At 38.9% G+C, this 15991-nt stretch overlaps 1 protein-coding gene across 2 annotated transcripts in view; it reads left to right on the top strand.

The window, feature by feature from the left end:
* MORC3 (MORC family CW-type zinc finger 3) overlaps nt 1–15991 on the top strand; it is a 29265-nt gene that overhangs the window by 3204 nt on the left and 10070 nt on the right. Inside the window, exons 2-9 of one of the 2 annotated variants that reach the window (XM_082303811.1) lie at nt 2201–2273; nt 6001–6133; nt 7260–7474; nt 7754–7901; nt 9923–10070; nt 11315–11446; nt 11720–11839; nt 12268–12365. In XM_082303811.1, the coding sequence (XP_082159937.1) occupies nt 2201–2273; nt 6001–6133; nt 7260–7474; nt 7754–7901; nt 9923–10070; nt 11315–11446; nt 11720–11839; nt 12268–12365 (1067 nt within the window). Of the gene's footprint in view, nt 1–2200; nt 2274–6000; nt 6134–7259; nt 7475–7753; nt 7902–9922; nt 10071–11314; nt 11447–11719; nt 11840–12267; nt 12366–15991 lie in introns of those variants that run through there. The other variant, XM_082303812.1, reaches the window with a different exon arrangement.

Raw genomic sequence — 15991 nt, 5'->3', positions numbered from 1 at the left:
TCTTTAAACGGCTGTTCTTTTCAAAGTTAATCACTAGTATGCAATAGTGAAATGAGGGATCGAGAAGCATTGCGTTACACAGGCGACACACGAAGAGGTTTTCTTGCCGTGCGCATGTACGCTTTCCTTCACAGAAAAAAGGACGCTTATCTGTGATTATGTCAGTGCTGGTGATGCTGAGGTTCCTTCCTTCATCAGCATTGTCTGGTGACAGGGGAGCTTCACAGCTGTGAATTCATGCCTTTATCAAAACTACAGTCAGGACTTTTCGCCAAGTCCGTATTGCTGCGGTTACAGTGCCAGTAGTAACTCCAGAGGTCCCGGTCTACCTGGGTTCTATGGTTGGAGTTTTTCACTGCCTAGCAGCAGAGAAATATTTTAGCAGTGAGTTGAGCAGATGCTGAATGCTTGAATGTGCATCTGTGTGGTGGAGTTTTTGTTGTTTGAATGTTAGTGTTTATGTTTCGACAAGGAGAGATTTTGGGTGGAAAAAAAACCCAGTTGTTTCTTGTGTATTTTCATCATGAAGCTCAGAAGGCAAAGGAACAAATGCTGCCAGCACTGTGAAAGGTTGAACTGAAGAGAATGATACAGAGATCTTAAGATCCTCTGAGTTACTGCATAGCAGAGGAAGAAATCAAAAGATTCTTTTAACCATGTGCCATGGAATATGTGAGGTTTCCATTAATAGGCTTGATGTAATTTTCTTCTTGGATTCTGAATTATTTGTAAGTATCTGTTAGAAATTTGAAAGGGACACAGTGACTTAGCCTGACTCAATTTACCAGATTTTATAAAACTGGAGTTCTAAAGCACAGATGGCAATGAAGAATGTGATGTCTATTCATACTTGCACTCTAGCTCGATGGAGAAATGCAGGGATTAAGTTGCAGTCTGAAAGTGTGTCCTATGCTCTTATGACCTTAGAATCAAGGTGAGATTTCTTGGCAATTTATGTTGATCCGAACTAGGGCTGCTGCTGCTGCTGCTGCCTTAATCCTGCTCTGGTACCTGGCTTATGTCTCTGGAACTTGCTTGTAGCATTATTCTTTTTCGCTGATAAATGAATTTAGAGACTTGAAGTGGTTGCTTGCTTTTATTTAGACTTTACTAACTATATAAAAGTTCTTGTCGGTGTAGTAGTTCTGTACAATTTATGAAGTATGGATATGTACACCCTATTTTTAAATATTTCTCTGATTTTGTATACGTTATAATGTAGATTATATTATGTTTTTTGATGTAACTGCACTGTACAAGGACTATTTCCAGCATTTTGTATTCCTAGATACTGCTTTTCATGCCATCAGCATAACTATGCCAGTGAGGCTCAAGCATGTATGTGCAATAGGTTTATGTTAAAGGCCTTGTAAAAGTATAATTACTGATATTCTCAGTGGTAATGCAAATGCAACTGTATCAGTTCCAGCAGTTAAATTTCTCCAAACATTGCATTGACAAATCCTTAAGCCATATGGATATTTAGTTCTGGTTTTCCTAGTCTTTTGATCTAGGTGAATATATATGAACCCAGGCTTTCATAAATTACTTGAGAATACTTTTGTCACTGACATCTACAAGATACATCCCATAAATAGCTACTTTATTTGTATATTCTCATCTAATCCTAGTAGTGGCTACCTTCCTCTGGTTACATCTTATCATAAGTGAGGATAAAATGTATAAGATCAAACTGCTAAAAGCACAAACCACTAGTTGAGAGAATCTGACAGGTGATTTTGATCAATATGGGCAAAAGGAGCAATGACATCGGACAGTAAGCCACTGAGTATGTTAGGTGCCACTCACTTTTTGGATTAAGTTTAATACTCATGGTTTAAGATGTACATTTTTAACATTTGAGATCACATGCTTCTGTTACTAGATTTGGACTAAGGCTTTGATGTTTTCTGTAACCTCTAGCGTCAGTATATGGCAATAGTTTTTATAAAGATAAAGAGAGTTTGATAGGATGACAATATAACCCATGCTCAGAATATAGTATGATACTGTGCTTAATGCTGTATTAATGTTCCCTTTAAAAGGTGTTAGTATGCCAATATATAAAAGTACATTAAATTACAGCCTTTTTGTAGTGTTGTACAAAACAGCTTCATTTAGCGTTACTTTAACGTACTGTTTTCTGGCTTGGTATCATTGAAGAGCGCAAACTAATGCCATTGTTTGTGATTTATTTCAGCTCTGTCCAAAGTTCTTGCATACCAACTCTACCAGTCACACCTGGCCTTTCAGTGCAATTGCAGAACTTATAGGTATGTGGATCAATAGTTTGCCTGAGTACTTGATTGTAATACTTTTTTCTTGTTGTAAAACTTTCTGCCTTCAGGTAGGGGAAGTAGTTGATCCTGTTGTTACCATTCAGAATCTTACATCATCTTTTTTTTTCTACAGTCAGATTGACTTTTTTCTTTCTTAACAGCATACGTACTACCTCACATCAGTTGCAGAGGCCTTGTAGGATTTGCCAGTTTCTTTTTACTGAATTTATTAAGGATTGCCAAATACAGAGGACTGTGGGACCGAGTGAATTCCTTCTCTTCTAGCCCACCAAATGCAAGCCTACTGCTTTTTTGCTGTTCCCAGGCCCAAAGAATAGTAAGGCTGAGTGCACATTCCGAAGATGTGCGTGCACGCTTGCTTCCTGTACAGACACAGCTGGCCACAGGCAGATTAGCACAGACAGGAGGACAGTAACTTTGCAAGAACCCACATAAACACAAGCAATGCTGGAAACGTGAACAGCACAAATGGCCTTATCCTATTGCTGCTTCCTGGCTAACCAGGTTTAAAGTTCATTAGTGGCACATATGTGTACTTTCACTCACTTATCACATGTGCTTACCCATGTTTCTGGGTGTTTTGCCAAGGCCTGGGAGTCCCTTCAGTACCTGTGGACTTTTTACCAGTCTCTGGCTTAGACCTTGGATCTCAGCAATTTCTGGTTTCTTCCAACTTGTTGGCTTGTCCAACTTAAAGTTTGCTAGCAGAACAAATGTGTACAGAGACACATTGAGAATAGAGAGCACACTCACACAGGCAATCGTTAGAAATAGTGTTTAGTAAGAATGTACAACAGAGTGGCACAGGGTCCAACCATACAAGCGTACTGACCAGCAGCCAGCTTGCACACAATCAGCCTGTGTTATTCCCCGCCCCCATTATACCATTCTTCTCCCATCGAATTTGACCTTTCTTTCTTCGATGCTTCCTTAAAACATCCAATAGTAATTTTTGCACATTGTCACAATACCCCTCAAACACCCTCGTTTTCTTCTTTTGGGTTACCAAGTTTCTGGCTGAACATCTTCAGGGTTATAGTTGAGTGGTTCCTTTTAATGGTCCATCCATTAGTGTCCTAAGAGTTCTGCTCTTTGTTATTGTCTCTGTCATCTGCTCTTAGCTGGGGCTTGTATATCTGTGTAATTTATTAGCTCCTGTTGATCGTCTTGCCTTTGATTTTTGAATAGCTGTTAAATGGGTATCTTCAGAGTTGCTTGTTTCCCAAGTTAGGGAATGATTAGCAGACTTTCTTGAACTGGTTCCTCAAAATAAAGGTGTGGTTTGGAAAAACTTGCCAAGTTTATCTAGCAGTTTGCTGCTGCCGAAGGGAGCAAGGTTTCTGGTCACACATTCCTTCGCTTCCTGTGGAGAAGTTTTGCTGTTGCTAATCAAGAAAATTAACCTAACAAGCGAAAATAGGAATTTTTCAGCTAGATAAGGCCAGAGCTGTCACAAAGGAGGAAACCAGAACCACATGACTGTGGGAAGGGCTGGCTGTTTTGGGGGTAACAATATGTTAAGTCATTTCAGCTGTTTTATCACCCCATGCCATACCTGGCTGGAATGATGGTAGATGTGCTGTGCAAGGCATGCAAACTTGTCTTCTTCCTTTGCCTCTGGTTTGTCATATGTGTTGCTTTAACAAAGTTTCAAAAGCATAGCAGCAACATATTGGTTGTAAAGGCTTTGAGTTAGTCATGTTGATTTAAATAAGTTTTGTAATCTGTCTTTTGCATGCTATGTAAGGCTATACCGTATGCCAAATATCAAATAATATAAATAGGCTTACATTCTGGAGGCCTGAATTTTAGTTTATGCGAACTTACCTAAAACGTTAATGGTCTGTATGCTAAAATTTGCCTTTTTAAGCTCCAGTCCCCCCTGTCAACTTTTTGATGGTTATATTGCCGGCTTCTCGCATTAGTCCCCAGTCAGATTAAATTTAGGTGAACTAATGGTGATACTTGGAAGAGGGTAAATGGGACATCTAGAGAGAGTTGGTGAGCTAGCAAATCAGAAGACTTACACAAATTATGGTCTTAGAAGAATACTTTCAAACTTTCAGTTGTACTTGAAATGTCCTCTTTTGTTGATGCTGAAATATATTTTATGAACTTTTTCACTGTGGATGCAATTTGTACTTTATGCCTATAGAAAGCAAGTTACCAAGCTGTGATTCCTTTTTATAGGCTGCAGTGTTGGCTTGAGCTGTTTATTTATGGCCCTCAGCTGAACCTGCAAAACAGGCAGTGGGGCAGGGGCACTGCCTTCTGCTGTGCCATCACATCCCGCCCCTCTTCCTCCCTGTACTTCCCCCCTTACAAATTCCATGAGCAGCACAGTGCTGGGGAAGGGGCGGGAAAAGAAATGCAAGAAAGTGATGTTAGGGCAGATGAGATTTAAACTAGCTTTGCTGCCAAGAAATGTTTGCGGAGCCACGGTTTCCGTTTCACTTGCAATAGCAATGCTGCAAGCTCTTTCAAGTCCTGTAAATAGTAAGTTTAGTCTAAAGCATTTTGTACTTCCCTTTTGTGAAAGTCATATCTTCTTAGGTGTGAACACCTTGCACTAGCAAAATACATATTTGTGACACTCAGCTCTGTTAATATGGAAGTGATATGGTAGCAGAGCAGCAATAATTTTTTCACATAGATCTCCTGCACCTGTGGAGTCAAAATTCTAGATGTCACAGAACTACCTGGGAAGTGGGGAGTTGGGCTTCAGGTTTTTGCTTGCTTTTTTTAGCATCTCAAATTTGATTATCTGAAGTTGTGATAGTATTTGAAATCTGATTTCCCAGTTAAAAGGCCCGCAGCAGGTAAGGTGTTGCAGCCATGTCTATGTTAGTGATGCACTATTGTCTGCATTGCGAACAATAACCTAGCCTCCTGAGAGCCAGTCACAAGAGGTGTTTGTATGGCTGGAAGAAAGTACATATTGCGACAGCTGCTTGGGAGGCAGGAAACAAAAGAAGAAAGTTGTCTTGGTTTCATTTTCTATTCTCGTGTCTGAGCCACTCATCTTCACCTACATTTTTGCCTAGATATTGCTGTCATCTGTAACAGCTGGGAAATTTTGTGTTGTTTTCAGGCAAGGTTTGCCAGGTTTTGATGCAGCTGTTTCATTGTAATGTTTTGATTTATTGTTATCATCTGTAAAGAAGACAGTGTTTCAGGAGATGTAGGTTTTAGCATAACATTTACTTTATTAAAAACTATGGCTTCGTGCTTCTGTGTAAAAGTTGACTAATATTCAGTGTCTTAGCTGAGAAATTTATATCTGTGCCAGCACAAAATTTCTGCAACTATATCACATACCTAACTGTGGAACTGAAAAATGATGGCAATTTTAGAGCTCTTAGTTTAGCATGTGACTCTTCAGGGTCATTAGGGAACTACATTAAGCTGCCATATTCACCAAATAAATATATCTGCAAGCGTAGCATCGTAATAAAGTTGGGGACAGCTATTCCACATAGCTGTTTGGCAGTATTGCAAGACTAACACTTGGCAGATTGATTATATATGTATTCCTGCTAGATAAAGCTCTGTTGCGTGCTGCGTGTGAATTTAAGTAACTTTGGAAGAGTTGCTATCTGACATCTTCACTGGAATTAAACACTTTAAAATATGTTCACACTTAAACTGTTTAATTTTTGCTTTTTAGTATCCCACCCTTGTTTGCTTTCTTTCTCTTCAGATAATGCTTATGATCCAGATGTGAGCGCTAAACAGATATGGATAGACAAAACCGTGATAAACGACAATATATGCTTGACGTTCACTGATAATGGAAATGGTATGAACTCAGAGAAGCTGCACAAAATGCTAAGGTGGATAACCTCTTTTGCAATTTTTTTCTTGTAAAAATTCCAGCTTCTAGTTCTGTTATTACTCAGCTTATTCCTTTTTCTCATAGGTAATTGACTAATTTTGTTCATAAACTTAACTTTTCTGAAGGTGAGCAATTATCCAAGTGAGACTCTAGAATAGACAGATGCTAGCAAAACTTTCACACAACTTTGTAGGTGTATTTTTATCTCGTAATTTCCTTTTACCCTTTCTGTCAACCTTCCCATTTAACTTTCTGTGCAGTGGTTGCGCTGTGTGAACTCTCTGTAGTGCCCTTTAGTGGAGCTAAGGGGAATTTAATTTTCTTTTTTTTTATTCAAGAGTGCTTTAGTTTACATTTGCAAGCAAGAGAAAAAGAGAGATTCAGTTCAAACCCTTTAGAGTACTGAAAATAGAAGGTAGTGTGGAAAACTTAAGGGAATGGTAATTATATCGATGTGGTTCGTCTGTTTATCTTTAAATGCTCTGTAGGGTTTGAACTCATCTTTCTTCAACTTTTGTTTCGACAGTTAGCAAAGAGGTTGCTGTTCAGTTGCTCTTTTAGCCTGAAATATCGCTCTGCCTGCAGATAAATCTCAGGGTTTAAACTTGAGCAAGCTTGAATTCAAACTGTTATTCTTCTTTTTCTGTTAGATACCGTAATTAATAGCTGCTTGCTAAATTCCATGTACAGTTACCTGTTTTATTTTAAATGTAATGTGTAGTTACTAATGGAAAACTTGTCGATCACACATTTTCAAGCAAGTGGAGGGGGGAAAAAAAAGCTTTAGGGGCTTTTCTTAGTATTTATTGTGAAGCAACAGGATAACTATTAGAATCCCATAAGAAAGTTTATTACATAATTCCAGACAGATGTTATTTCTTTTCCATACTTAAAGATGAAAGTAAATTTTCCTGAATTCTTGCAGTGTGGTTTTAGCAATGTTATACGGGTAACTTTCAGGATTTGCTTAGCTGTACATTGTTTAATTGTACAGTAGTCCCTGATCTCTAAAACAAGAGACTAACTCTTTGTGTTTAAGTCTAATTTGGGAAGTCTTGCATTCGTCTTTTTGGTTTTCAAGTTTTATAGGGCTCTCACTCTTCTAATGTTTTCATGTGTTTCAGCTTCGGCTTCAGTGAGAAATCTGTAATGAATGGTCGTGTTCCAGTGGGACTGTATGGAAATGGGTTTAAATCGGGGTCCATGCGCCTGGGAAAAGATGCAATAGTCTTCACCAAGAATGGAGATACCATGAGTGTGGGCCTGTTATCTCAGACTTTCCTTGAAGTCACAAAAGCAGAACATGTCATGGTTCCTATAGTGACATTCAACAACCAACATATCCTTTCAAGAATTTCTGAATGAAAAGTTGTGGGTACATGCAAAATTTGGATGATAATATCAGTAAAGGAAATCTCCTTGTCTATTCTTATAGATACCCTCAATAAATTGTAAGATGCAAGGAAGGCTATAATTTGTTAAAGGCTTTAAATTTCTAGGAACTCTGAGATGTGGAATGAGATACCTGTGAAATGAGTACAGGATACTGTTGCAGAAGTTTCCTCATCTTCTGAAAGCTTACTTCATTCGAAGTTACTCTCCTTAACATAATGCTTACGACAGATAAGTGATCCAACAGAATCCAAAAACAGCCTGAAGGCCATCTTAACACATTCTTTATTTTCTACTGAGGAGAAATTACTGGCAGAGCTAGATGCTATAATAGGGAAAAAAGGAACAAGAATTATCATTTGGAATCTTAGAAGGTAAGATGAAGTCCAGTCTCTTATATCTCTCATTTAGTTTATGTTATCTTTCAGTGTATGCAAACATACAAGGCTTTTTTGTAAATAATTCCAAAAGACTGTGGGCAGGTAGCTGTAACTGGGCAACTAGACTCAAACTTGCATGATTCAAGGGCTGTAATGTTGCATAAGAACTGTTGCTAATATCTCAAGTAACGAAGCAAAAGGAAGGAGAATGTAAAGGACTTAATATTTTCCTTTGATAAGGTACTGTTGCTTTTGCCAGAAGGAAGACTGAAATAGAGAAGTTATAAATCTGTTATTTCAGACCTATGAAATTATGAATGCAAAAATTCAAACAGAAAATATTTTTATGTACAGGCAAGTATTACTGGCTTTTTAAGTTTGGAGTCAGCAGTATCCTTCTAGAGGGATCTAGACCTTTCTAAACATCTTAACTGTTTATCATAAAATAAATAGAAATCCAAGTATATAAATACAGTTGTGTGTATTTATCTTATTTATCTTAATGCCTCTGGGATTGTTCATGGCAGTACAGATTTCCAGCCTTTTCTAGCTTTGACTTGCTTGATGATTTTTTTTTTTTTTTTTTTGAAACAGCTGTTGCTGTAGCAGTGGCAGCTGGGTGTCATCACTTCCTGTCTTTCCCTTTCCTTCCCATCTTTGCTGCTGCCTTATTAGCAGGGAACCTGTCTGATGGTCTGTCCAGAAAAGCTTAACATGCCTTTAACTGTGATGGCACCAGTTGGTTGGGAAGATGTCTTATACTATGTTCTTAAGTGTTTAGCTTACTGCAGTTTTAAATACTTGAAATAACAAGGTATCCATAGGAAGCAATTTTGAACTGTTTCAGTCCTGTGGATTTGGCAAGAAACTAGCTTGTTTTTCAGTTTCTTATTTGTATTGTTGCCCATCAGAAAAAGGGGGTGGGGGGGAGAGGGGCAGGAAACCACACCTGGATGAGTATAGATTAAATGTTACAGGATAAAGATCATCTCAGTCAATTATAGCAGGTGAAAAGTTTGGGGTTTTTTTATTTCATTAATTTCTTGCGAGTATTAGAGCCCTGAATCACTTTTTGCTTAGGAGATTTTAATACAAGAAAGCTGGAGGTAACAAATTTATTACTAATTCTGGTTGTTTGCCCTTGGCACCTGCTCCCTAAGAAAAACTTCACCTCCTTTATACTTCAGAAACTAATCTGCATTGCCCAGGTAGGCTTTCATTTCTTTTTAGGTATGAACGTTTTTAGGAATGTGCATCACTTACTGCTTGAGCAAAAGAAAATACAGTGAACTCAGCTGACTGGGCAGGATAACTTTCATGTTCTGAATTTTGGGAAGTTGTGGGAAAGAACACTTGGGGGGGTTCATGTTGTTTCTAATATGTTGTAATCGAGTCTACTTAAAAAAAAAAAAAAAGGCTGTTTCAGTATTAAAAGATGTTATTTCTGGAATATTTGTGCCAACTGTGATATATCTCTATGTTGTGCAAAGGTACTGCCAGTATACTGCATGTATACATCTGCAACTAAGTATAGCATATACATCTGCAACTAAATATAGCATATACATCTGGTGAGTGGTGCAATAAGAAATTGTGATAATTATTGAGTTGGAAAGCTGCAGTGAGTGTCATTTTTTGCAGCATTAAAAAACCTAGGAAGGCAATTGTAGTGTTCAGAAATTTTGCATTTAGAAGGAATGTGTGTGTCTTGGTCCATCCAGAATTTAAAGCTAATACTGATGGCTTTTATTTTTGAAGTGTGACCTGTTTAGAATTAAGTTAGAATTGATGAATAGCTCACTTGCTATCACTTCTCTTGTATTCCTTGGATATCAGAAAGGAACTTGTGAACTTTGGTTACGTGAATTTTAGCAAATCTGTGAAGAAAACTACCGTGGCTCAAAGGAATTCCCTTTCTTTTGCATCTTTGTGATACCTGCTGGGTGCACCACAATGTCTTATCTTGTGTTGCCTTTTTTCCATAATTAGTATATTTTTTTAATCTTATTTCTTAGAGATAAAAATGAAAAAACAGAGTTTGACTTTGACAAGGATAAATATGACATCAGAATTCCAGAAGACTTAGATGAAACAGGCAAAAGAGGATACAAGAAACAAGAGAGACTGGACCAGATTGTTCCAGAAAGTGACTACTCATTGCGAGTATGTATAGAATTTTTTAAAATTTATCTGTTTGTTTATTTTTGGAAGCTGGAGGGTATATGTTTTTGTTTTAATATAATGTACTGTACTACAGAAGTGTTGATTGGGGGGGGAGGACGAATGTCAGAATTTAAATGTTAGGGCAATGTGTCAACATGAATTTTGAAAATTGAAGGTGGAATGTATTTGTGAACTTGTGTAAACATTTGCTGTTTATTTAGAAAAAAATTACTCGGGTTTATGTAGTCTGGCAAATAACTTTTGCTGTTAAATGTAGCCATCATTATCCGCTAAGGAGCAAGAAGGAAATGCAATCAGTAGCTTCAGAAATTAAATAGGGGTGTGTGTGGTTGTCAGCAGAGTAAGCATTCCATTGTAGTGCAGGTATACATGCATATAGTACTGATGCTATGCCCACGTGGATCTTTTAAAACAGATAGGTTTTGGTTGGCAAAGTGTCATTTCTAGGTTTCAAAAAGAGGTAGAGGAATTGGGAAGCAGCTCCGTTGTTTGAATATGTGCATGCAGACAGGGACAAGGCTTTTCTGTGGGCTAATTCATACGACCATTGTCTCCACTATTGATTCATAAGCTTTGAAAGCTTCTCTTTGTAAGAAAGTGCATCTGGAATTGCTAGGTGTTCGGGCACTTTTTGTGGATAATATTCAGAAGTATTATTCCAGTTGAACTAAAACCTTCAATTATTCTAAGACTCACTGAATTCCTATATCCACTTCAATTATTAGAAGTTGTGAATATTATGATAAATGATAGGCAAATTAAAGTTCATAGATATACATGTTTATAAGAAGATTGCATAGCTGTTACCAAGCTATGATAATATGCAGTCATTTGGAACAAAGTTAACACACTTGCTTTTGTTTGTTATTTTAAAGTTTGTAGTAGAATTTTTAAGCTCTCAGTAGGGGATAAGAAAAGAGAGGCTTGTGTGTTTGATTGAGAGATCTTTTAGTGGTAAAACTGCATCTTCTGACACCTGATTAACTTGTCATATTCATAAAAGTTGTCCTTCAATTGCTATTCATTTAATTTGTCATATATGTATGCTTATTATGCACACTTGCATTTCCCATTTTTCTGGATTCAAGTGGGAAAAAACCACATTTCATAAAATTTAATTAAAACTTGAGCTTATCTTCCTAAGCATAATGTGTATTGTAAAATATTCATATCTTGAGGTTTTGGGGGTTTTTTAATAACAGGAGTTGCTATCTGTTTTGTAGGCTTATTGCAGTATTTTGTATCTGAAGCCAACAATGCAGATCATTTTGCGAGGACAAAAAGTGAAAACACAGCTGGTTTCCAAAAGCCTTGCCTTCATTGAACACGATATATATAGGCCAAAATTTTTGAATGTATCCTTTGCTAATATTTACATCATTGCACGCTGAATTTGATGATGTGACTTTTTATGTAAGCTGTCTGGATTCTGCTGGGTATGTTGCAGTTATATGATTTTTTTTTTTTTTTTTTTTTTTTTTTTTTTTTTTTGGTAAAGACATGCTGAAGGAATTATCTCAATATAAAAAAAGAAAGTTCCAGGACCCAGTTTAGAATGAATGCTCAGAGTAACTATATTTTTGTGTTACATGAGATTAACCAGATTTTTCCTTAATATTTGGTAAAAGGCTAAAACAGTAAGAATCACTTTTGGATTTAACTGCAGAAACAAAGATCATTATGGAATAATGATGTACCATAAAAACAGACTCATCAAAGCTTATGAAAGAGTTGGATGTCAGTTAAAGGTAAGAAATTAAAACTCAAAAATAATTTAACACCTTTAGAAATCATTTTCACTCAAACTGATTTAAAAAAAAATACAGATAGAAACTAGGATATTGATGTACCTTTTATAAAACCACCTTTTTTTAGTTTGTGCAGCAGTTAAAAATTGTATTAAATTGTATGCAGTTGTTTTAATGTTTGTTTTTGAAACTAAGCTTGATATACAAAATATAAGCCTGAGCATATCTTTCAGGACAAAAAGAGGGGTGGAACAGGATTGGTTTTTTATATAGGGGGCTTGTGTTGAGAGTTTCTTTTTGCAGAGGAGTCGTAAGCCAGAAAGTTGTTTTTACTTAGTGTATATAGCTTATAATTACCTCTGGCAAACTCTTGCAATATTAGCATAGAATATATGTTGTTTTTCGTGATAGATCTTAATTTCTTACAGGCAAACAACATGGGTGTTGGTGTAGTTGGGATTATTGAATGCAACTTCCTAAAACCAACTCATAACAAACAAGATTTTGACTACACAAATGAATACAGGTAAATGTATATTTTTATGTAGACTTTCTATTGAATAGTGCTGTTCACTGTGAAATACTTGATGATAAAGGCAGCTTCTTGTCTAAGTAGTAAGAATAAAAGCTTATGTTCCATCATTAAACTGCTTAACTGTTCTGAACAGTAGGGGTGGGAAGTTTACATCTACACTGGTCATACTGCATTTGTTGTGCAGTCAGTGAAGTCTAGAGTATCATATACATCATTTTAAAGCAAGTGCCCTAAAAGTGGTTGGTTGCAATTCTGCCCCTCACTGATTATAAAATAAGCACAGAATAATTCACTGAGATGTGGATATTTGTATGGTACATGACTAAAATTGTGATACATTAATCCCACACTATTAACTTTTTTAATAATTTTTGTTTAGTCTTTTTTTGGAAAAGCTTTGTTGGATATTTTTGAGCCATTCTTTTCAATTTCTTTCCTAAGAGTGGACTTGAATGCCCTCAAATCCTCTGCTACCTGATAGAGCATTTAAAATGCCTGACATCCTGAAGGCAGCAGTGATTTGGGACATTGCTTTGTTTTAGTTTTTATTTCTAACTCAGGATTGCCACTTTTTCACATACCTGCATCCATCCCATCAGTCAGTATCTAGTGTGATATTTCCTCTAGTTAAACTGTGAACCAGATTGGGAATCTAGTCTGGCTTAAAATTTTCAGAGATGATAATTGTTTTTAAGCCAGGTGAATTTCCTAGTCTGTTTACAGTGCTCTGCTGTGAATCAGTTGTGCTGGCATTGCGGAAGGAGGCATGTGGGGAGGAAGGGCTAGAGAGGATGAGTTACCTAAACAGTTCTCAGGCTGAGGTGTAAAGACTGTCCAGGGAAAATGTCCTGAATACAAACCTTGAGAATCGTTCCGCTTTGTATTACTTTCTTTCCTTTCATGATGACAAGGCTGTTTTCTGTTTTCTGTGCTGCTTCGTGTTAAGGGGTATTAGGAGCGGCTACCTCCTCCAGCAGTTGTGTCCCAGGACTCCCTCCTGCCCAGCCACTGGAGCCCAGGCTGGAGGGACATGACTGCCACGTTCCTGTTTGCAGGTTCAACCGGTGGCAAAGCTGAGCGCGTGTCCCAGACATACACACGCATGGCTGGTTACACAGATTGCCACAGACAAGGTGCACCTGCATACAGGACTCGCATAAAACATGGACAGCCAAGTCCCCTTCCTGCACTTCGGGTGATAGAGATAGAAGCTCAATAGTGAAGGCACACACGTGACACTCTGGGTTCACAAGCACACGCACATTTGTGGATCCTCTGAGTACTGGTATGGCCCCTCTGTCGTCCTGGTACCCCTGCCTGGATCCCAGGCCCTCTTGCCTGCTTCACAGGTCCCCTGCGCGCTGGCTAGTGCACTTTGATGTTCACTAGCAAATGTGTGCACTCACACTTGTACCACAGACACTCCATATTCGCAGGTCCCCCTGGGTATACCAGCACGAACCCTTGCCTGCCTGATACCCCTGCCCAGACTTGGGGCCTCCTGTTCACTGCTGAGTCCAGTTTGGGGTTTGCTAGCAAATACACATGCACACTCCGTGCACAGCAGGACACTGGGACTGGGGAAGATGCAGACACTCGTCCCCCCACCAGCAGCAGGCATGCGGGCTGTGACCCACAGTCCTGCTCCAGCTGCCAGCGCCGAGCCCCTCACTCATGCTGGTCCACCCCAGGAGCTGGTTTTTGGGGGACACACCGTTCCTCCCTCAGTGAGTGGCAGCTGAGACCTCCAGTAGCTGACACCACACACCCGGTCTTGACTCCAGGAGCTGGCACCAAATCCACTCACATACAAAGAGCTCTCACCAGTAGCTGGCACTTAGTCCTTGCCGTACACGTACACATGGGATAGAGAATGAGATTATGTAGAGATTTAAGAGAACATTAAATAAGAAGATAGGACAGACTCCAGTGATCAGGCACAGGGCTCAGCCAGACAATAGTACTGACTGAACCTGGTTTACATGCAACCAGCTCCTTTTATACCCTTTTCTATCTACCCGCCTCTTTGTTCCTCCCTGTTGCCCCTTCCCCATGCCCATTGCCTCATCAGTTGGTGTAGTTCCGCTGACCCCCTCCAAAGGTCCTGGACCCTCAGATTTGCATCCTTATCAGTTGCAAAATCCCTGTTTGCCTGCAGTTTCTTGATAGCCCGTCAATAAGTGTGAATGACCAGGTTTGTTTCTGGTTGTCTTTGTTAATGCTAATTGGTCAGGTTCTATGCCTCCGTGTTTGTCTCCTTCCCTTTCCTCATCCTCCCAACTGAAAAAATAAACATTCTCACACTTCGCCTATCCTTACCAGTTAGTGTGACTGACCAGGTTTGTTCTTATCACTACCTCCCTTGTCAGTCAGGTTTGTCTCTGTATGTTTTTGTTTATGTCTCCTTTGACTATATGCCCTTAAAGGAGCACGCACTTTCCTTCTATGTGCCCTAACACTTGCTTTCAAAGTGTACTTAGAAATTCAGGGTATTGACTTGCAAACATAGGTGGGGTAAACTTTGGGAGAAGTCATTACCTTTTTCAAGCTGCATGTTTTGCCGTTCAGCCAGTTGTGGTTCAGCTTTCACTGGCAACCTGAACTGTCCACAACACCTTTCCTGAATTGCTGATTTATACTCAGCTCTGCATATAAAGATAACCCAGAAACCACACCAGAGTGCTGTAGTAAACGGAGCTGTTAATTGCAGCAGTTGAGGGACTATAGCAAGATAAATCTGGTCATTCTTGCTGTTGAAACAGCAGCCCTCTGGAGGAGGAGTAGCAAGCCTGATAGCTGCTACAGCCACTACAGTTCAATCTGTCTGTGTCTTTAAATGGTATCCACGGTTTGTGCTGCTCTTTGCAGTGATACTGCCAGCTTTAAGCAGTTCCTGTGTTTCTACCACCATTGTGCTAGCAGAGCCATTAATGAGAACACATGGTAAAGCCGATCAGGGAATCAGTCTAACTGGAAAATAGCTCTTGTGTTAGTTTTTTCAAAACAGATGTTCTCTGAACTATTTCCTGTGCGGTGGCACTAACAGTTCCCTTGGCAGAGGGGGAGGAATTAGGAATGCCATAGGATAGTCGTTTGTGGTGACCAAGGTTTGCACTGTTCCCACAAGCTGGCACAGTGAGCATTGGATGCTTTTTACTTGTTTCTTTTTTTAAAAACTCTTGTAATGTGGGCATAGAGATACTACATTGGAAAGATCTTTTATGAAGGTTTTTCTGCAAAGAGTGCTTCAGGTTTTCAAAAGGTAACTTTCCAGCCCAAACCAGAAACATAAAACTGATGCTGTAATTGCATGATCAGTGTAAGCTGACCTGCCTTTCTTCCCTCTCCAGAAGAGAGGTGTGGTCCCATCCATGCATTGCTGCTCATTTCTGCCCTTGTGGTACTTCCTTTTTTTTGGTACAGAAATTCATGACTTGGGTTCAGAGGTGATCTAGATCGAAACTCTCGAGGTCAGACTACTTCACTGCACAAACATTTGTGTTAGTTGAAGGGACAGGGTGGTGTAGATGTTGGAATAAGCCAGGCAGGGAGGGACTGACTTTCAGGCTTTCGTTACCCAGCCACTTTACTCTGGTGTAAATTCAGCATGCTGATGA

The sequence above is a fragment of the Platalea leucorodia genome (assembly GCF_965183815.1).
Source record: "Platalea leucorodia genome assembly, chromosome: 2".
Lineage (NCBI taxonomy): Eukaryota > Metazoa > Chordata > Aves > Pelecaniformes > Threskiornithidae > Platalea > Platalea leucorodia.
The sequence above is the reverse complement of the archived record's forward strand: the minus strand, read 5'-3'. Positions and strand labels throughout refer to the sequence as shown.